Source organism: Trichomonas vaginalis, chromosome IV (genome assembly GCF_026262505.1).
Source record: "Trichomonas vaginalis G3 chromosome IV, whole genome shotgun sequence".
In the NCBI taxonomy this organism is placed as follows: domain Eukaryota; phylum Parabasalia; order Trichomonadida; family Trichomonadidae; genus Trichomonas; species Trichomonas vaginalis.
In genome coordinates, this window is record NC_067206.1 from 35961060 (window position 1) to 35983268 (window position 22209).

General features: G+C 29.9%; 10 protein-coding genes and 1 pseudogene across 11 annotated transcripts, besides 3 other annotated features; 5 read left to right on the top strand and 6 right to left on the bottom strand.

Annotated features, from left to right (window-relative positions):
* Positions 1 to 1197: 1197 nt before the first annotated feature.
* Positions 1198 to 1686: a mobile genetic element.
* A 725-nt stretch (positions 1687 to 2411) lies between these two features.
* TVAGG3_0229820 (uncharacterized protein) lies at positions 2412 to 2874 on the top strand (the record flags this gene model as incomplete). The annotated part of the gene is made up of 1 exon (XM_051227308.1): positions 2412 to 2874. A coding segment is annotated over one exon (463 nt), but the record flags the coding sequence as incomplete, so codon positions are not given.
* Positions 2875 to 4292: 1418 nt separating this feature from the next.
* Positions 4293 to 5330, top strand: TVAGG3_0229830 (DNA/RNA polymerases family; the record flags this gene model as incomplete). The annotated part of the gene is made up of 1 exon (XM_051227309.1): positions 4293 to 5330. The coding sequence occupies one exon, from the start codon at positions 4293 to 4295 to the stop codon at positions 5328 to 5330; it is 1038 nt and encodes a 345-aa protein (XP_051112295.1).
* Positions 5331 to 5743: 413 nt separating this feature from the next.
* Positions 5744 to 12832: a mobile genetic element.
* On the bottom strand, positions 6519 to 6899 carry TVAGG3_0229850 (KilA, N-terminal/APSES-type HTH, DNA-binding family; the record flags this gene model as incomplete). The annotated part of the gene is made up of 1 exon (XM_001302638.1): positions 6519 to 6899. One exon carries the CDS (start codon positions 6897 to 6899, stop codon positions 6519 to 6521), a length of 381 nt encoding a protein of 126 aa, XP_001302639.1.
* On the bottom strand, positions 7227 to 8333 carry TVAGG3_0229860 (phage tail repeat-like family; the record flags this gene model as incomplete). The annotated part of the gene is made up of 1 exon (XM_001302637.1): positions 7227 to 8333. The coding sequence occupies one exon, from the start codon at positions 8331 to 8333 to the stop codon at positions 7227 to 7229; it is 1107 nt and encodes a 368-aa protein (XP_001302638.1).
* TVAGG3_0229870 lies at positions 10469 to 11368 on the bottom strand (annotated as a pseudogene). Its single transcript has one exon. A coding segment is annotated over exon 1 (900 nt).
* Positions 12257 to 12751, bottom strand: TVAGG3_0229880 (uncharacterized protein; the record flags this gene model as incomplete). The annotated part of the gene is made up of 1 exon (XM_051227310.1): positions 12257 to 12751. One exon carries the CDS (start codon positions 12749 to 12751, stop codon positions 12257 to 12259), a length of 495 nt encoding a protein of 164 aa, XP_051112296.1.
* Positions 12833 to 13859: 1027 nt separating the features above from the next.
* Positions 13860 to 16286: a mobile genetic element.
* TVAGG3_0229900 (zebrafish ch211-108c17.2-related family) lies at positions 14298 to 15524 on the bottom strand (the record flags this gene model as incomplete). The annotated part of the gene is made up of 1 exon (XM_001302636.1): positions 14298 to 15524. One exon carries the CDS (start codon positions 15522 to 15524, stop codon positions 14298 to 14300), a length of 1227 nt encoding a protein of 408 aa, XP_001302637.1.
* A 110-nt stretch (positions 16287 to 16396) lies between the features above and the next one.
* Positions 16397 to 16612, top strand: TVAGG3_0229910 (uncharacterized protein; the record flags this gene model as incomplete). Its single annotated transcript, XM_001302635.1, has 1 exon — positions 16397 to 16612. The coding sequence occupies one exon, from the start codon at positions 16397 to 16399 to the stop codon at positions 16610 to 16612; it is 216 nt and encodes a 71-aa protein (XP_001302636.1).
* Positions 16613 to 16672: 60 nt separating this feature from the next.
* On the bottom strand, positions 16673 to 16882 carry TVAGG3_0229920 (uncharacterized protein; the record flags this gene model as incomplete). Its single annotated transcript, XM_051227311.1, has 1 exon — positions 16673 to 16882. One exon carries the CDS (start codon positions 16880 to 16882, stop codon positions 16673 to 16675), a length of 210 nt encoding a protein of 69 aa, XP_051112297.1.
* Positions 16883 to 18382: 1500 nt separating this feature from the next.
* Positions 18383 to 21141, top strand: TVAGG3_0229930 (uncharacterized protein; the record flags this gene model as incomplete). The annotated part of the gene is made up of 1 exon (XM_001295496.2): positions 19544 to 21100. One exon carries the CDS (start codon positions 19544 to 19546, stop codon positions 21098 to 21100), a length of 1557 nt encoding a protein of 518 aa, XP_001295497.2.
* A 239-nt stretch (positions 21142 to 21380) lies between these two features.
* TVAGG3_0229940 (uncharacterized protein) lies at positions 21381 to 21860 on the top strand (the record flags this gene model as incomplete). The annotated part of the gene is made up of 1 exon (XM_001302634.1): positions 21381 to 21860. One exon carries the CDS (start codon positions 21381 to 21383, stop codon positions 21858 to 21860), a length of 480 nt encoding a protein of 159 aa, XP_001302635.1.
* Between the last annotated feature and the right edge of the window lie 349 nt (positions 21861 to 22209).

Here is a 22209-nt window from a genome sequence, read left to right on the forward strand (position 1 = left end):
ATTCCACTCATTCAATTTCCATTCTGATTAATGCTTGAATTGGTCCTAATGTAATGCATCATCTCTCATCTATGCGTAGACATGCAACACGAATTGGATAACAAATATGAATCATTAAATTTATTCAATTTAATCTCAGATAATGAATTTACAAAAGCCATAATGATGAGCAAATTGTTTCTTGGTGTGTTAAGCGCATAATCAGTATCCAATTTTTGTCTTTTAATAAGTGCGTTTTCATGATCTCAATTTTCTCAATTTTATATGTGCGACGGCAGAATAAATAAACACTGTCATATTCAAAATTGTCACATTTTGGCACGAAGAAATTAATAAAAACTCGTGGATAATGAGCTATCTGATATTCAGTAGTTATAGAGTTGTGTAATATCTGTATAGATCTGCTTGTACGAATCGTTCAATTCGCTGCTGGACAATATCAACGTCACAAATCATATTGGTTAAACGGAAATTTCCATTTAAATGAAATAACATGATGCACCATTATCACAGGATAGTGTAGAATGAATGCGATCAAATTCTCATGATTCAGATCCGAGTAGTAGGATATGACGGGTTTTGTGACTTTTTTTGTTACATCTATATATAGACGATGCATTAAAATATATTTATTTATAAACCATTAAAAAAATTAAAGTTATTTTTAAAATAATTTATTTTTTTATTCTTACATAAATGACCCAACAAGTAAAACCAGATAAAATAGATTATCGAATTTTAGAGGATGGTGTTCCTGTTTATATTCAAAGATTTAAAGGGAAGCAATATTATAGAATTGTTAATCCTGAATATCTTAAACATCAATTTAAAAAGGAAGACTGTGAATTATTAAACGCTAATGAATATGAAAATGCTAAATCAAAACTGAGATATAAATATATTGGAAGTGATGAAAGGTGTAAAGATAAAGTTTATTCAGTTTCATATAATAACTGGCACACGTTAGGGATAAGAAAACATTTAGGAGATTATGGGAAATGTTCTGAATTCTTTAAATCTAGTATGTACGAGAGAGTAAAAGAAATTAGAAATAATTATTTTCATGAATAAAAGATTCACTACCATAATGAAATAAAAAATAATTTATTTTTTTATCTTTTATAAAAGAAGCTATATATAGATGATGTCAGATATTCCGCGATTAATTAAACATTGTTTAAATCCCGAATGGGTTAAACTTCTTACGAAAAATTAAAACTTAGTTATGTTTATTATTTTATTTTTTTATTTTGTATGAAATGAGCGTCAAAACTAACAACGTTAAAAAATTAGGATTCACAAACGAGGAAATAAAGGATATATTAGAGGAGGCGGGTTATGAAGTTGATAAATATTATTTAAGAAATTGTCAAAAATTTGCCGAGTTATTAAATGATTTAGATTATGATGGAAAAATGAATAAAGATGATGTTATAAATTTCTTATATCCCACATCTGAAGAAGAAAAACCTAAAGAACCTGATGTTTTCCCTGAATATTATGAAGAACGGATTAAAGATGATGAATATGATGAAATTGAAAGACTGGAAAAAATAAGAGATGAAATAGATGAAAAAATTAAGGAATTAAGAGAAGTTGAAAAATATAATGAAAATGAAGTAGAGGGTTTAATGAATATCCCAGCTTCAGAATCAGAAGTACAGAAATCTCATGAAGAAAGATATAAAAATTATGTCTCAGAATCAACACAAAATTTATTAGATGGTGAAATAGACGAAACACTTTCAGAAGAAGGTACTAAATTTATTCGTAAACATAAGTTACAATTTATTGATAATGAAGAATACCCCTGTATCCTACTTTCACCACCTCTCGATTCCGAAAAATTCAAAAAAGCTCTTAAAAACGTGACATATGCAACTAATACGATTAAGAAAGAAGATCATGATATTTACACAAATTATTATTTAAATAAATGCACAGGTGTTGATAAAGCTTTTGATTTATTAGATAAAATATCAAAAGAAACCATTGGAACCTATAAAATTTTATGTGATTGCGGTTTCATTGTTGAAGATACTAATAATGTTTCATATGAAAGAACAGCACCGAAGGAAGATGAAGTTGAAAGGTCTATACCATTCGTTATTAAGAACATAAAAGATATGAAAACGTATAAACATTATATTTATTCATTTATTTCAGAAAAAATGGAAGCAACCCATAAAACATCTTCTCATCATTTTATAGCTATTCATACATTCCTTTTCAAAGTTGTGAAATTAAATAAGACAGGAATTAGATTTAATGTATCAGGGTACGCATTCTTGAGTAAATTAAAATGTATTCGTCACGTCGCAGATGATAAAAATTTATGTGTTCTTAATTCATTTTACGGACTTTAAAAAATAAACTTTATTTTTATTTTTTAATTTTTTATTCTTACATAAATGAACAAAAACGGAACAGCTAAAATGAATGATAATCAAATTAGAGCAGAAGGTAGAAGGTTATTTAAACGCTTCTATAACATTCCTGATGGTGTTAATCCTAAAACTCGTAGAAGCTATTTAAATGAAGCAATAGATGCCTATGAAGGATTTGACATTTCATCAGAAAGTGAGAGATTAGCGAGAATGTTAAATGTTAATATTGATTTCTATTATTGTGATCCTCAACCAGAAGACGTGGACATAAATAAGGTAGACTTTCCATTAGTGGAATCAATAATGATAGATCCAGAATTTGAAACAGTAAATATTTTATTAACACAGAGTCCATGTGGAAAACTTCACGCTGACAGAATAACAGACGTTGAAGCACTCACCGGCTATAAAGTTTGTCCATATTGTAAAGAAGAAGTTTATTCTATCCGCGATGATCCAGAAAGGAAAAACCAAAGAAGATTTTTAAAGCATTGTGAGAAATGTAAAGAAAATAATGGGAGATTAATTCAAGACGTTCAGTTGCAAAAGACACAGCAACCATATGCACCACATATTACGAAACAGAAGATATATCAGTGGTTATTAGCTCACAATTTGCAGAAATATTATAAACCGACAAGATATTATATTACTTTTGACTTCGAAACATTAGAGACTAAAGAAGAATTACAACTTTCTGAGTGTGCAACTTTGAACGCTTACTTAAAACCATTCATGGTATCATCAATGGTTAAATTAAATGATAAAACATATACGAGGAATTTTTGCTTAACTTCGAGTGATTCTTTTATTTCTGATTGGATTGAGTTTTTATTTTCAACCTGTTCATTAGTTGCTAAATCAAATATTGAACAATATGAAGAATTAATGAAGCCGCAAACATTAAATGAAAAACAGAAGGAAGCATTTAAAGAACTTCTAGATGAGGAATTCAATAAAGTGAATATCATAGGTTTTAATTCGGGAAAGTTTGATTTAAATTTAATTCTTCGTGATTTAAACACTGCAAAATGGAAAATAAAATCAATGCTGGGTTCATCTTCACAATTTAAGCAAGTCATTGTAAAGAAAACAAACGTTCCATATGAATTAAGATTTATTGACATCAGAAATTATATAGCGGGTGGGACATTAGACCAATTCACTCAAGATTTCGGAAACAATAAATCACGTGTTAAATCCTTTTTCCCTTATCAATTCATCACGTTGGAGAATTACGAAGAAGAATTATATAAAGTGGAACCATTCACTCAAGATTCATTTTATTCAGCATTAACTCAAGAAACTATATCAGATAGTGATTATCAAATATATCTCAATGATGCTAAAAACTTTAAGAATAGATTAGAATATTTTATTCATTATTGCAATAAAGATGTTGAAATTATGATTGACTCAATTGATAAAATTATTGAAGAAACATTTGTTTATAAAATTGACACACTTCATAATCTTTCTTTATCATCGAATGCTTCAATGATTCGTTACGCTTTAGCATATAAAGACTTTAATCCTAATGAAAAATATCCTGAGGAAGAGATAGAATCAAGTTTTGAATTAACGAAAAAGTATTGGAAATATAAAATTGAATCATATAAGAAACAAGATGAAAAAGCAGAAAGGGATACTAAAAATAATGTTTCAATGGATGATTTTCAATACTATCACGATTTAATCCTTTCATCTAAATGCAAAATGTGTGGTAAAGCGTTTACATATGCAAATAAACCAACATTGGATAGAATCGATAATGAAAAACCACATACCAAAGAAAATTGTCAGTTAATGTGTTGTTATTGCAATGTCGTAAAATCAAATAAAGATGAAGATGTTCAACGTTTAAGAATCAATTTAAGAAATTATGCATTAAAAAATAATTTACCAATGACTTTAGATTCAGTTGAAGCTTATCACATTCTCCGTAATGGAATTACTGGTGGTTTATCAAATGTTCAACATAGAGTAAATCTTAAAGGAATCACGCACATTAATAAACTTTCATATAATCCAGAAACTAAAACTGTATCAAATGAGGACACCACCAACATTATGACTCATTTCGTTGGTGTTGACTTTAATTCATTATATCCTTCATCATTTTCATCTAATCCTCATGATTTCATTCAATATACTGACCATAAAATGTATATGCCGGGAAGATTGAATGGTGTTATCATTTGTGATACAGCAACAAAGAAAGCAAAAGCACTGGGAATAATTAAGAAGAAAAATACTTTATTCGTGGCTGAAGTAAAGGGTCACATTGATGAAAAATACATTAATGATTACATAAACTTTTTACCAATAATAAGAAACTTAGATATTATCACAGATGAAAAAACAATTGGCAGTTTTATGTATAATTACATGAAATCAAACAATCTACCAGTTGACCAGAAACAGAGGAAATTAACTCAGTTAGCATCAACACACAACCAATATCAACCATTTTCATCTTATTATCTTTGGTATCTAATAGACAGATTTCATTTTATCATTGATGATATTCAATCAATTTTAACATTTACTAAAAACACTTGTTTTAATGAATTTGCGAACAAATTTATGAACGAAAGACAAAAGGCTGAATTAGAAGGAAATAAAGGAAAAAGTTTATTTTGCAAGATTTCACTTAATGGATCATATGGTTACGATGCAATGAATACACAAAATTACGCAAAGACTAAAATAATGAATGCACAGAAGGCACGCGTTGCATGTATGTCAAATAAGTTTAAAAACATAAGAGAAATAGGTGAAGATACATATCAAGTGATGCTTAAAGATAGATTTTATAGATGTGATACATGTTTACAAGAGGCATTCTTCACTTTAGATAACGCAAAATACTGGTATTTAGTTTTCATTTATGATTTTATGTATAAATGCATGGATGTTAATCGTTTTCATTTCATTGAATAACTGGGAAATAAATTTACGTCAAATATGCAATTTATAAAATCTTATGTCGACAGGCTACGTAGCACAGTGGTCTAAGGTGGTGTTATGGAGGGGTCAGAGTCTGTGGTTCGAACCGCGACAGCGCCGTATTTTCTTATTTTCTTTGTTTGTCGTGAATAAAAAGTGTCGTAAAAGTGCTCTATCTTCCACGGGAATAAATAAAAAAATTACTTTATTTCTTCTTTATTTCTTTGTTCCCGTGGAAGAAGGGTTTTGCTGTTTTTTCTCAACCGAAATCAATGATTTTTTCATTTTTGGAATCCTTAGCGAATGAGGAATCTTTTCTCTCGTGGAAGCTTTGACCAAAAATATAATTTAGGTGAAGAGGTGAAATCTCACTCGTTTTTTCACCCGTTTTTTCACCTCTTTTTTCACAAGCGTTTTACATGAATTGTACGATGTATATTTGAAACCCTAAACAATTTCGTAGCTTCAATTTCTTCTTTTAGTACATCGAATGTTTTAATCGTGCCGAAAGTCTCTTTATATTTCTTCTTGACGTCAGACAGAAGGAAATCTTCTGCTGTTGGATAGTTTTTATTAAGAAATGTCAACATATCCATTTTATCTTCTGCTGGCTTTTCTGCTTCTTTCTTTAAGTCTGCATAGTCGTTTCGCATTCTTTCTATCTCTTTGACTGAGTAGTTATATTTTCTTATTGGTGCTTTACATTTTGAACATTGCGGATTCATTTTTGCGTTATACATTGAAATAAAACCAGCTAGAACGACTAAAGCGTCAATTGCTCTCTTCATCTCAAACATAGCGGGTCTTATTTGTTCGTTCCATACCTTACCTCTTCTATCTTTATCTCTTATTTCCCAAACACATTTTGCAACTAATGAAACAAAGTTATCGTATGTCTTAAACTCCACCGATTTATATATGTCAGAAATATTTTTATAAACCATGTCGCAATCTTTGTCCATAACTTTATGGTTGCAATGAAAACCAAGGAATTCATAATTTACTTTACGTATGAACTTCTTAATTTCTACTGAGTCGGTTGCTTTGACTTCAATTTCGTCGAATTCAGGAATAGTTAGTTTTTGCTGCTGAATTTCAGGTAGTTTAGGCAAATGGTCGATGAGGTCCTGCATGTCATAAAGATACTGTTCATTTGTTTCATCTTTCGCACTACAGTCTAAATTACTTGTTAAAAGTTCTTGCTTTATCTTCTATGCAATATTTTGGAGAAGCCCACATTGCTATATAGTTTATAAGTCTTGGGTCTACATACGTTCCTCTAACCTGTTTGATTTTATCAGGAATTCCTGCATGAATTTTGTATAAAAAGCAACTGTCTGAATTCCGGCGGTTGCTATATTCTTCACAAAATGCCTTATAATACTCTTCCCAGGACTTATTTTCCAACAACTTTCTAAAGTCTTTCCTAAACTGCTGACACATATTTGTTGCATTAATGTAACCATCCTTGTCTCTACGTAAGACTTTAATACCATTATAAGTGCCTTTTGTGAATGTTTCGCCATTAGATTTGTTCGTGAATGTTTTTGCTTCGACTGACATTTCTGTTCTTACATACAAAATAAAAAAAATAAAAAATAATTTTAAAATTATTTTTTATTTTTGGACCGCATCATATTTCCGGGACTGTTGTCAAAATGTCATGTTGTCTCATTTTTTCAGAGAAGTTAATTAACCGAGTGACACATGGTGACGTAGTGACACCTTCAGTTCTTCAAAAATAATTAATTATTGAATAACCTAAAACCATTAACGATAAAATATATTTCTGCAGTTCATCCATTACTTCATTACCTAATTAATTACAGACATAAAATATATTTAGTTCATTCGGTAAGCCTTGACCCAAAGGTCTGGGCTCAAGCGCGTTCATTGAACGCGGTACCATGCAAATACAGTCACAAATGGTGGCATGTAATCTTTACCCAAGCCTGTTGGATTTGTTGTGAAAGTATGGACATGATTTCCTCCCGGTTCAGTTGGTCGAAAAATCTTTTTTGCTGCATTGTTATAAGCTGGAGATAAAACATCATAACCAGCTTCATAATCTGAGTTGTATAATGGGTGGTCTCTTAATGAGTGGCTATGGTCGCCAGAAAAGTTTGTAGTTCCTGTATGAGTGTGCGGTGGAAGGTTTGCTTCTTTAATTTTCTTCGAACCTCCTGTTTGCTTTGAATATCTAGCACAGTATAAGAATTTATCTACAATCTGCTTCCACGTACCAAAACCTAAAACTGTTTCTGGATTTGTTGAATTCATTGACGTATAAATAGAACCAACAGGATATAATGTTTGAAGTATTTCATTTTTCATGCTTGTAATCACATCATTTACTTCCGACTTCTTTGCATAATTTTCATCAACATAAGTTTTATCTGCTTTAAGGTCTAAACATCCTGAAACCCATCCTGTATCAGCTTTAACTTTAAAAGTCTCCGATGTCCATTCATGATACCATTCAACCTTTTCTTTAATTTCATTATCTTTTTCATCAACATAAGTTTTATCTGCTTTAAGGTCTAAACATCCTGAAACCCATCCTGTATCAGCTTTAACTTTAAAAGTCTCCGATGTCCATTCATGATACCATTCAACCTTTTCTTTAATTTCATTATCTTTTTCATCAACATAAGTTTTATCTGCTTTAAGGTCTAAACATCCTGAAACCCATTCTGTATCAGCTTTAACTTTAAAAGTCTCCGATGTCCATTCATGATACCATTCAACCTTTTCTTTAATTTCATTATCTTTTTCATCTACATAAACCAAATTTGCCTTCTTCATTAACTCACTATCCACGTATTCCTTATCTACCTTCTTCATTATGTCGTTTAGGAAACCTTCTATGAATTCCTCATTTAAATTAAATCTTCCAATCTTCAAAACTTTAGGAAATGCATTTAATGCGTAATATCTCTGTTCTTCTGGTGGAATTGATGTTATATCATCCGTTATTCCTTTAATTTTTGAATTCATAAATAAAATTTCTTTTATATTTGATATCACTGCACCACCTTTGCAAACGAATTCGAAATGGTCATTTTTCAATACTATCTCCAAATTTCCATATTTTAACCTTTGCGTTTGTTCTGCCGTCTTTGAATTATATGCATATATGGCGTATGTAATGGTCTGAAGGACCTGGGTGCTTTGCGCCTTAAGTTGCTGTTGTTTAATCATTTATTACGATTTAAAAATAAATATTTAATCTGTTATCTCATCAGCTATTTTCTCTATTTGAAATTGCCATAATATTTCATTCATAAATTCTAAATCACAATCAAATAGGTCAGTTATTCTAAATTTAATATTTGATAAATCTTTTGAATGAAGAATAAATGAATTCCCGGATAATTGAAACGGATATGATAAAGAAAATGTGTTTAAGTTGATGGATAAAATGTTTTGTATTGATGGGTAAGAGTTAGGGTCTAATGTTTGATGTGAAAATCTCATTGGGGTATTAACTTTATCACATTTGATTAAAATGAAATTGGAACCAGTGTCAGAATACAAAACATCCCCAACATCTTTTTCAAAATTTAATATCCCCAACAATGAACGAAGATGAGGAGTACAAAATTTAATTTTCAGCGGGAATTTAATAAGGTTATTTATTTCATCAAGTTCAAAAAGTTTATCGGGTTTTGATTTAAAATTTTCTTCATACCATACGATAAATGATTCATTTAAATAACTTAAAATCATGTTAATATCCCATTTCGCTATCACATTATTTATATACATATCATACGTTTTTTCATGGTCATCTTTAATAAATGATATATAATCTGAAGGGTCTAAAAGAATGGGATTAAATTTACCACTCACAGAAACGAGAGTAACATTATAAATTCCGCTAACTGTTAAATTTAATTCACAGTTATTATTCGAAATAATATTGATAATTGACATTTTTATTACGATTAAAAATATGGTAAAGCGTTATTTTCCAGTGATAAATAAAACTAGAATAAGATTACCTCAAGAATTCATAAATTCAACGAATAAGAAATTCATTCATGTTATAAATTTTAGTGTTTTCAGAAAATATGAGTCAGTGTCATATTCATCAACAGGTTATATTTCACTTCATTCAAATTTAGTTCAATCAAACCCATATAATGACCATTTCATAAGATTTTCAGATGGTATTAAAAATGTAATTGATAGATTAAAATATGAACAGATTGACAATATCGAATTTTTGGAATTTTGGTTTAAATATCCCGATGGAAAAAAGATTGAAGTTAAAGATAAAGCTGATACTATAACAAAAACAATTACAATGACCGATCCGGATAGTGGGGAACAAAAAGAAATAAAAACAAACGATAGAAACTGGTGAAAGGTCAATTATTATTGATTATGATTCAAAGGATTATTATTCGATAATGTTAATGCTTGAATATTAAATAGCCTTAACAAAGAATTTTTCAAGTGATATTTTATATTCATCAACTATTTTATTATAAATATCATTATATGTTAAATGAAGTTCAGTTGTTGTTCCGTTCTTTGATATCTTAATTGTGCTAATATCCTTTATAGGATTTATTTTTGCAACTGTTCCGCAGCATGAAACCTCATCATCTATGAAAAATTGAATCTTAACGTCTGAATCTTGAACATCACAAAGAATGGCGATAATGTGAATTAATGATTCATAAGGTAAAATAATTAAACCGGATTGGTCAATTAAATTTATTATTGAATCATAATTATTAATTATTATATCACGGTAAATTTTCATTAATTCAGAATTAATGTCTATTTTATATGGGTTCTCGATGTTTGATGAAAGAGGGGGTATGTTGGATAAGTGGGAATTTCAACAGGTTCTTTACCGGGTTCAGATAAAATGATTGGGTCTCCATTCTCATGGTTTTCTTCATTCTCCTCATTCTTCGGTAAGTCACGAGTTAATAAATTTGGTTGAGTTGCTGACCTTGTTAATTCAGGGCTAACATTAACTTTAACATTTTGAATAATTCGTGATTTATCATCATTTACGTTATAACCAACCGTAATCTCTGCTTTTGCGTTAGTGTTCTTTTGACTAGTGAAACGTCTTCTCATTTATAATCGAATAAAAAAATATATTTAAACTTTTATTTTGCTGGAACTTTTGAATCTATTATTCCCTGTATTTGTTCATGAAGTTGATTTTTAGCTGTTTCATTGTAATTAATAGACCTAATATATTCATTAATTGCATTCTTATAATCATCTGATTTCTCAAATTTTCTTTTATCTGATTCCTTAACTAAATCATAAGTTAAACCTCGTTGCTGATATAATGATTTCTTAATTAAATCTTTGAATGCTTGAGATAAAGCACCTGATGCAATTCTTGCTACTATAATTGGTTGGAATTGCTGTTTAAGTTCATCTTTAACATTTGCGAAAACTGGATCGAATAAAGCAACTTTAAAGAATTTCTTAGCTGAAATTTCAGGTCTAATATTTGCATATTGACCATCAAACTGGTTAGAATATCGTGGTAATCCATCCGGTCCCTCTTCAAACAGCATTTAATTCTTCATTGAAATAAGAATATGGATTATGACGGTATGAATTAATTGGACCATTTTCACCTTCTCCAATGTATTGTTTAACAGCTTTTCCATTTTCATCAAATTGCATAGGATAACGTTCATTATATGCTTTACGTTTAGGATAATCAGTTATAGTTAATTTATAACCATTTATGACTTTAATATTTCCTTGACCATCAGTAACGAAAACTTCATTTATACCATCAGGTTTTCCATTTGGACCCGTAATGTCTGCTTCGTGTGCTTCCCAATTTGGACCATGACGTTTGGCATATGCTTGAGCTTCTGGTAATGTTAAAACGTTTCTCATTTGTTTAACATCTTTTTGAAGACCAGCAACAATATGAACTAATTCTTTCATTCCATCAGGAACTTTCATAGTTCTATTATATGCACCCTTTTTGTTTGTCCTTGTTTTAATGGAACCTGTAGAAGATTTGCTATTTCTGTCATGTTTAATTATAAATAAAAAATAAAAATTAATTATAAAAAGTTAATCAAATTTAACACTCCTTTATTTAAATCAACTATTATTTTCCATGTTCACCTAATTGCTGATATTGTGTGTAAAGTTCATTAATGCTCATTGGTAAATTCACTTGATAAAGCATAACGTTCAACTGTTGACGACTAAAACCACTGAAAATGAAAAGGGTTGATAGATTTGATTTAATGTTTGTGCTTAATGCTTTGAAATATTGAACAGCCATAAAGAATGAACACTGAATGTGTCGACATTGAGTTAATAACTGATTAAAATATGATTTCTCATTTGTTATTAGTTTTGATTTCACTGCATCATCTAGAAAAATGAGTGAATGCAAAAATTCTCTATCAAAATTTGAAATAGAAAGTGTTTCAAATAATTCATCCCGTTGTTTATCAATAATTTTATCCTCTAATCCTTGCTTCTTGATTGTATTATATAATTCTTTATACATTAAAAAGTTTTTTAAATAATCTTCTGCTTCTTCTTGTGATAAATAAATAATTGGAATTTTGATTAAATGCTTTAAAGATTCAAATGTATCATCTGAAGGTGAACCTGAACGGTTGATATAAATTAACACATGTGAATAGGGGAAGTGTTAGCAATAATGATAATTTGTTTTAATATCGTTAATGTTTTACCTTTATTCTGTTTACCAATTGCTGCAGTGATTGAATTTAAGTAACATTCAGAATATGGAATTTTCATTAATTTTTCCTTAGATAGAGCATTTCTATTATCATCAATGCTTCATTAATCATATCATCTACGTATGTATTATATACTCCCGCTAATTCTTCATAAGGGGTGGATGAATTTAAATCCATTTAATCAAAAATAAATTTATAATTTTAAACATTTCTATTCATCAATATTTCATCATATGAACTTCTATACTGTGGTGGTGTACCTGTTGGATGATATTTCAAACCTTCATCCGGTGTCCATGTCCAATATGTAGTCCTAGTAAACCAAACCTGAGGAGGATTTGTCACCTTTGAACAGTAAGTGTCATTTTCACCCTGAATGATTGGATAAGCTTTCACTTGTACTGTAACTTGTGAGTTGAAAGTTTCTAATCCATCAAAGAATATACCCGCTCCATCACGTTGAACTGGAATAGTGCATAAGAATGAAGTTTGGTCTTTCCATGTTCTAGCTAATGGTGTGCCATCATCTGCATTCAGTGGTCTAGTTAATGAGTCCTCGTATTCTTCTGTGCATTCATTCACTCCATCTAAATCAGAAGCTTGAAGCATACGTGTAAAGAATATGTCGCCCACTGTGGTCATCGCTTGATCGGGGAAGTTTCTGGAATCTATAGTGACCTGAAGACCTCGAAGCATTGGATTTTCTAAAACCGTTCTTTGCATTGCATTCTTCGGAAATGCTAACACAACATCTGTAACATTATGAAGAGCGTATGAGAAATCTGAGCTAATACCTTCAGGAGTGATGCAACCTCCATTTAGTGAACGAACGTCAATATGTTGAGCTGGAATCATGAATGGATCTTCCTTACTGAATAAACGTGGTATTGCTTTAACTGATTCTTCAATTAAACCGTATCCTGGTGTAATAATATTTCCTCTAAAACTTCCATCTTTGTGCATGAAATAATAACGTCATCAACTGTTGCGTCAGCAGATGTAGCGGCTAAGTTTGTAATTAATTTGGCAGGAAGTCCGATTTGTTGGAATTTGCGATCATATTTATAAACATGATTCATAATCTTTTCATAATTTTCATCAGTTATCTTTTCATAAACGTAATTTTGTAAATCAGCAACTCTTAACGGGTCAACCTGACAAAATACTAAAGTATCCCTGAAAACATAATATTTAAGAATGATATCACCAAATGATTTAGGATAATCATCGAACGCCTGAAATGCTAACAAATCATTTACTGGAATAATCATATCAAAAGTGACATCAACTTCTTCATTTGCTCTCTTGAAAACTTCTGAAGGGTCAATATATTTACCACATACTGAGTTATCATATTTTTGAACATTATTATATAACGAATGAACAAACTTTTTAACTTTCCTTTCTGATTTTGGTTTATATGTTGCAAATGCGAAAGATTCACGGGCGCAATCCATCTGAAGATAACCAGCATCACCTCTTTCGGTTTCTACTTCTAATTGTTTAAAGCTTTGATTTGATGATTTGTAACCAACGAATAAACGCATGCATTTAAAAGCGGCATCACATGTGAAAGCTTTATTTGAAACTAGAGTTGCTTTAACTTTGCGTTTAATATATGTGTCACCTAATTGGTTCACATCATGAGCAGGGTTTGTAATTCTTAAATGAGTTTGTTTATCATCAAAATATGGAGCATCAGAGTCATAGCATGAACTTTCAAGTTCTCTATAATATCTTCTACCGTCATTCTTTGCGAATATTTCATTTATCTTTTCGAATGAATGAAACACATTTCCATTAAGGATGGGCACTCATAGGCTCCTGACAGCATAAAAATGTTATTATCTCACAATATAAAAGGAATCATAGGAATCTACAACTATATTTATATTGTTGGAAGACTTCTTAATGTATCATGCATATAAGTTATATCAATAACTCCATTATGTTATATGATTGTAATCATATTTTCGTTTCATGTTCAAAAACATTAAAATCATACTAACTATATGAGTATTATATTTAGGAAGCTGATATATAGATATGATAAAATGCTAGGTTTTGTGATTAAGAATATATACTTATCTTTTAGAAAATAATACTTTTATAAAAAATTATATCTTATATAATCTAAAAATTTTGGACAATTAAAAAACATTAATTAAAAATAGAAGGTGAAAGTGTTTATTCAAAGAAGGTGCAAGATTATGATGTTTTGAGGGTGAAATAAATTTAATAATTATTTATGTGATTTAAGAGTAATACGATCATCGGTAGCTTGAAGACCTCTCTTTATAGCTCTTAATGCCGCAAACTTTTTTTGAACTTGCTTTGAATTTTTGAATGCTTTGATTAAATCTTTTGTTGTATCATACATTCTGAAATATCTGTTCATCATTTCTGGCATTGTTGGTAAATTTAACCTGTATCTTATTGCTACAATCGTTTCAAACATACTTTCATTGAAATGCAATATTGTGACTGCCATCCTAATTGGCCAAGAAGCATGCCAATTAATATTTTTATTAGCAAGCATTGCTTTGATATGGTTTATCGATTCAACTACTTGAGTTGAATGAATCTTTTTTACCATATCAAAGATTTTTACGGTATCTTTGAGGAATTTTTTAAGTGTTTTTATAGCAGTTTTATTTTTTGCATATTTCCATGGTTTAATCATCTTGCATTTTTCAGGATCTGGACAAAATTTATGATTTCCGGCATAATGTTTAGCGGAATTCAACCATAAAAACTTCTTTGTTTTAATTGACATATGTGTGTCATTGAGAAGTTGCCTAAGCCAACGCAATAAATTCTTTGAAATGCTAGATAAGATTCTGAATTCTGGCAGTTTGAGCTTTTTCTGTATATTGTTAAGAAAATGTCCAGGATCTCTGTATTCTCTGATACCTTTGAACGTATTTTTGATTGTAGAAACAATTTTGACATCGCCATCATGCACAAAAAAATTTACACGTTTTTCATTATTCCAACGCTTCAGCATTCTTTTTAAGCCTTCAAATTCCATTTCATTTGATTTTCCGTTGAAATTACCTTTGAAATTTTTAAAAGATTTAGATATCACTTCCCAATCTACAATTTTTTTGAGTTTCTCTTCTACAAATTGTACATAGCAAAACATTGCATTTCTTCTCTGACTCCAAGAACCGTCAAACAAAAGTCCCGAACATTTTCTCATTCGAGATTTCCAATAATTAACAGATTCTCTGGCAACTTCTATGATAACACGACCAACCTTTTCTTGGACTCGATGAAATGTAGCTTCTGACGGAACTTTGATGTTATTCAGCATGAATTGAAATTCTGATTGGCAAAATGTAGCGCCGCTCAATAATACAGATAGCACAAATTCAACAGTGTTGACGACATATGGCTCTACCCTATTTTTCGCGCTTTGAACTAAGTTCTTTATACGCTTTGCAACTGCTTTTGTTCGCCGCGGCATGAAAAATGAAGAATAACTTGACGGTTTCTTGAACAAATGGTCGCACATTCAAATATTGTGATGTACGATCAGGATAAAAGAATGTTGTTGCCGTGAATTTAGAAAATAGCAAAATTTCAATTTACGCAATCGAGATATAACTTGATCGTTTGAGCGATAACCATGGCACACATAGTATTAATGAAAGTACTCATACTTACAATTATTTTCTCCCATAGGAATATTGTTCAATATACTTCACCTATAGAGGAAATCTCGAAATAAAATCGAATTTTTTCAAAAATTACCAAAATCAATTTTTTACAAAGATGTTCGAAAAATAACATTATATACGCATCAAATCAAAGCATTATATGGAGCATTATAATTCGATATATGATTGTCCATCTTGCTGTTGTGCTATTTTTTTAAACAATAATTTCATTGTTGAAATTAAATTTGCAATTTCAGTAAAAATTGCGACCCATCATTTTGAATATAATTGAATTAATACATTTATTGTAAGAATATTATATACCAAATATTAGACTTCCACATGAATCCTGGTATGATATTATAAGTATTGCAAAATTAGAAAAAAATATGCTCATGATATACTAAAATTCATGTTTCAAGGTTAACTTATAAATAAAATAAGTTCGAGAAATGCATCACTAAATATTTGAGCTTGTGCACTATAATGCTATATAATAGTCTTCACTGTTTTTAATATATTGATTTGCTAGACTTGATTTTTTTCATCACCCTAATGAGTGTCCATCCTTAATCGGTTTAGTGTTTGGCACCAAATAGTTAGTCGTCATTTATTAATAAATAAAAAATCAAAATTAAAAGATGAAAATGAATTTTTAATTTTGATGAAATAATCAACTATGGCTGCAGGTATATTTAAGAAACTATGGGATAGAGTAAAAAGAGGAGCGAGTAAAGTTTGGGAAACATTGAAGAAGGGGGCAAATTGGATATTTAAGAATAAAGAAGCAATTAGTGACGTTGCTGAATCAATAACACCAAAAGCTGCCCCAATAAGAGAAGTTTTAAATAAAGGAGAAAAAGTTTATCAAAGACTACAACCGATACTAAGATAAAAATAATTTTAAGCTGCTAAGCGGCGAGATGATCCACGGGATCTCATATTTATTTTTCCACTATCTACCTCCTATTTTATTAAGTATTCCTTCAGCAATTCCACCAATTGCGTTACCTGCTTGTGCTCCCATCGCCGGATTACCTGCTTTAGTACCTAATACTCCACCTATGATAGTTCCTGCCGTTTTCGCTACTGGTGCCAAAAAGTTTGCAACGGGTTTAATAATCTTTTTATGAACCCAACCCGCAGCTTTCTTAATTCCATCCATAATTTTTTAAAGAATCCTGCCGCCATTTCTGATTTAATATTAATTAAAAAATATATTTCATCACTTATATTCTAATTTTTATTTAATGATAAATGAAACCGATTTTAAAAATAAATGAAACAGAGGAGGAAGAAATAAATGAAAGTGAAAATGTTCAACAAAAAATAAACGTTGTTAAACCAATTACTGAAATAAAAATTTTTTCATCTGTTGAAGAATTTAATGACTATTATGCTAATAATAAAAAATTATTTGAAGAATTGACAACGTGTAAATTGAATAAAATGTTTAAAGTTGATGGATTCAAAATTTCAAAAATAAAAGGAGTGATTAGTTTGAAATCTATTCCTCAATCAAGAATCACCTCATTAATGAAAATAGATGATTTAACAAAAAGAATAGAAGAGATTGAAGAAAGAATGAATCAAATAATTGATTTCATAAATTCAAATAATCATTAGTTTCTTAAAGTTCTATGTTGAACTCATCAAATTCTTTTACTCGTTTATGGGGTCTTTGATTATGACTCCATTATATTTATACCTCCTTTCATACCTGTTGTCAAAATGTCATGTTGTCATCATTTTTTAAAGAAGTTAATTAACCAGGTGACATGGTGACGTGGTGACACTTTCAGTTATTCAAAAATAATTAATCACGGAATATTTGACATCATCTATATATAGCTTCTTTTATAAAAGATAAAAAAATAAATTATTTTTTATTTCATTATGGTAGTGAATCTTTTATTCATGAAAATAATTATTTCTAATTTCTTTTACTCTCTCGTACATACTAGATTTAAAGAATTCAGAACATTTCCCATAATCTCCTAAATGTTTTCTTATCCCTAACGTGTGCCAGTTATTATATGAAACTGAATAAACTTTATCTTTACACCTTTCATCACTTCCAATATATTTATATCTCAGTTTTGATTTAGCATTTTCATATTCATTAGCGTTTAATAATTCACAGTCTTCCTTTTTAAATTGATGTTTAAGATATTTAGGATTAACAATTCTATAATATTGCTTCCCTTTAAATCTTTGAATATAAACAGGAACACCATCCTCTAAAATTCGATAATCTATTTTATCTGGTTTTACTTGTTGGGTCATTTATGTAAGAATAAAAAAATAAATTATTTTAAAAATAACTTTAATTTTTTTAATGGTTTATAAATAAATATATTTTAATGCATCGTCTATATATAGATGTAACAAAAAAAGTCACAAAACCCGTCATATCCTACTACTGATCCGAATAAAACGTTCTGGGGTTCATTTTTGAGATTATAATTCAAATGACAGTTTATTTCGTTGAAATCTTAAATGATTTTAATAATCTTATTTTTTCCAACCGTGAGGATTAAGAATTTTTGAATAATTGAGAGCGATGATTAAATTTTGCTCAAAAAATTGATAGTCCAGAATTCTAACATGATTAACAAATCCCATCATACAACTTTTTCGCATTAAATTTGATTTGGTAACGATACTTTAAATTAAAAGCAATTCATAAAGATTTCTGAGCATGTTACTACTTCTCTTGCATAGTTTATGCCTGAGAAAGGTGTATATGTGTAACGAAGTAGTAGATCCACCTGATGGATTCGAATTGCTTCTGTTTACTCCATCAAAAGATAAAGATTTTCATTTCGATGACAAAATTGACAAGCAAGTGATAATACGTAAATGTCCTGATGTTCGTGTTGAAGCGAATTTTTATATGAATGATATACAGAAAATCGATATAAAATTAGGTCTCGTTGATTTTGTGAATTTGGATCTTCCTAAGGAAGTATCGGAGTTAAAACTTGACTATTTAACATGTTCCATCAACAATAAAGCAGATATAGACCAAGCAACTTTCTCCCAGGTAAAATTTTTTTATGTTCCAGGTACAATTAGTATTAAAACACTAACAATTGATTTAGTATCATATTACAATTCTGAATGGAAACTGATTGACAATATAAACAGCTTGGTAATTTCTTTACTTGACTTTGAAAAAATTTCTTTATTCATAAGTAGTGCGTCGCAGTCCATCAGATGTTCAAGTGAACACCATATAAATATAGAAAGGAACTACTCGATACTCCTCGATAAACCAAATGCAAATTATGATATTTTTATTCACGTAGACGAGAATTCAGAGTCATTACCCTGTACTCCGAACATAACAACCCATCAAAGTGAAAACGTTTCGTTCTTAATTCATGCGGATTACATTTATCCAGTGAAAAATATTCAAAATCAAGGATATTTAAACCTCCCTGAACAATATACAACAATAATCAACAAAAATTCAGATGATTTGAACCTGTTTTCCAATATAAATTCATTCAAATCCGAAAAAACATCACCAGGATTTTATTGTATCTCGTATTCGAACTATTCATACCAATGCAGTTCCACGTATAGAGTCATAGATGCAATCAAAGAGCATCCGGTTACAAATCTTCAACCAAATGAAGGAAATACAATTAATATTGAAGTATCAGAGACATCATCCGTAGAATTCCCCGACATTGATGTTCTAGATCTTGATAATAAGACAATTAAAGTCAAAAAATGTCCAAATGCTTATTTAGCAAAATTATCATTTACATTATTAAAATCTACAACTCATTTGATACAATATCTACTGATAGAGAACATGCAAGTGTCCGTGGTATCTCTTTCTCCTGTCTGTGTTTCATCTTTACTGTTCAACAACGCTTCAATTAACGGTGGAGTGTTTAATCCTGTCAACCACCTTGAAATTAACAGGGATTCATTGTCAGTGTTAGATTATATATCAGAAGAAACTGTTGGTCGTGATGTAACAATTGATTTCGACGAAGCAGAAAATATTGAATTTGGAAAAAGTGAAGTTTCTTTGAATTCTGGTAAGAGTAAGTACATAATTACCAGAAATATAGGTTCAAAGTTTGAGTTTATCATACATTCTGATAAATTAAAGATAGATTGTCGATCACAAATAGTTTCATTTGCTCCAAACATCAGTTTTACATCGAATCCTGTTGTGATATTCGGAGATTCATGGGAATTTCTTAATCCTGACCTTACTTCATCAACAAAATCTGTAATTAGAACTTATGCAAGAGAAATTCATTATTATTCAATTACTCCGTCATGGCCAAGCAACATTTTCAACATTACTGACAATGTTGAAGTGTCCAAAGGAGGATACTACTGTTTCCACTCCGAAAGTCCTAACAAATGTCCTCCAAACTACCACGAAATCGAATATAAAAGAATTCCTATAGCGAAATTCCATAAAAATAAACTTACAAAGACGATAACGTTTTACGTGGACCAAAGTAATTCGTATTCCTCCCCCTCGATTTCGGTTTCTGCCTTGGCGAAGTTGGAATGCAACAGATTAACAGTAATGTCGAATGGTTTGTCGTATATGTCCATTGTTTTGGATAGTAATGAGGAAATAAGTTACCCGCTCTGCCTGAATTTCACAATTTTGACCTTGAAAAAGCAGAATTCGTCAGAATTCAAAATTAATAATTTAATTATCATGAAGGGAACAACAATTGTTACCATGGATAAAATTTTGGTCATGCCAAAGAATCTAATTGCTTATGAACCAAAGTTCCATCTCTTTTCTAGATTCTTTTTGAATTCGATATGCGATGCTGAGATTCATTTTTCGCAGAGCTTCAAGAAGATATTGCTTGGTGGTAACAATTTCACCATTTATGATAATTCTGGAGTCCATTTTCGCTTTGAACCGTTTAAATCCTTATCTTTGTACTTTGAGAATGAAGTATATGACATAATTCGCTTGGAATTGGCCAAAGAATACAAGGAAGGAACTAATTATACGATTCCAAGTATTATTTCCAATGCAAACCAGATTACTTTTTCATTCCACGAATCCTGTTATGAAATGACGAAGTGGAAGAAAGGATTAATGAGAAACCCTTCAGGAACAATGACTTTGTCCACAAATAAGGCGTATTTGCCTTTAAATAATTTCGATATTCCAGCAGAAAGCGAAAAAGTCATTTATGATGTTTCAAAGAATGTTACATCGACTCCAACGCCTTCGGACGCGTTCTTGTCGACCAAATCCATCGCAATCATTGCATCAGTTGTAATTTTAGTTATTGTTGCAACACTTGGGCTTTTGGCGGTGGTTATGAAGAGGCATGCAGCTGAGAAGGTCATGGTATCCACTGATCTACTAATTATATGATTATTTTTGTATATTATTTTATTATATATATTATATTTTTGTTTTTTTGTTTTTTTTTAAATTGTTTTTGTGTTTGAATTATCCACCATGTTGTTTTTACATATTCCTTTTTCTTCTTTGCTTCAAAAAATTTGAGATATAATTTTCGGAAAAATGGAAATAGGCCAAAATTTCCAAATCATTTAGATTTGTTTCATTGTTTAAATTCGATTTTGCTAGGAAATCCTTAAAAATAAAATTGTAATAAATCTGTCAGGGAACTAACTAAATTTTTTAAAAAATGAGCAAATATATCACTAGAATTACTGCTCATAAGATCATTCATGATAGGCTCTATTATAGAGTTCAGTACAGTGATAATTCCTATCACTGGGAAATGCCTGATATTACAACGCCTGAATTAAAAGATCAAAATGAAAAGTTACTTATTCGTTATTTCTACAATCAAGATCATGAACTTAAAGATGCGCTAACGCAAACTGATCCTATCAAGCATTTGATCTTTGATTCTCAAAAAGAAGATACAAATAGAAAATTTATCGATATATTTGATGATTTTCCGGAATTTGACAATATAGTACATCATATATCAAACAGAATAATAATTATTGATGCTGATTTAAGATTTGGATACGAATCTATCTGTTATTATCATTACGAAAGAGAATCTACAATCTATACGGATAAGTTATCGAACATTAAACTACTATTTCCAAAAGACCTTACAATATTTATGTTATCAAGGGCTAGAAGAATATAAAATTTATTTTGTTAGCAAAATAGTAAAATGAATTGATGTATATCTTTTGTTTAGTCATGATATTTAGGTGATCATGTTTTTAATTACGAAAAACCATTAATTACTTTTTTCGGATTTACATTAAAATTCACAAAGAAAGAATAAGATATTCATAAGCTCTATATGCTAAAGAGATGGATTTTAAGTGAAATAGTATATAATTTTAAAATATAAAGAAAAAATATTCAAATTTCAGAACATTCCTTCCAAATAGTAGATGTACAAGTATGATATGACAGCTTTGTTATCTGATTTTTCATTGATGAAAGCAAATAAGTTAAATTTCAAAAATCAAAATTTAATTAAAGGA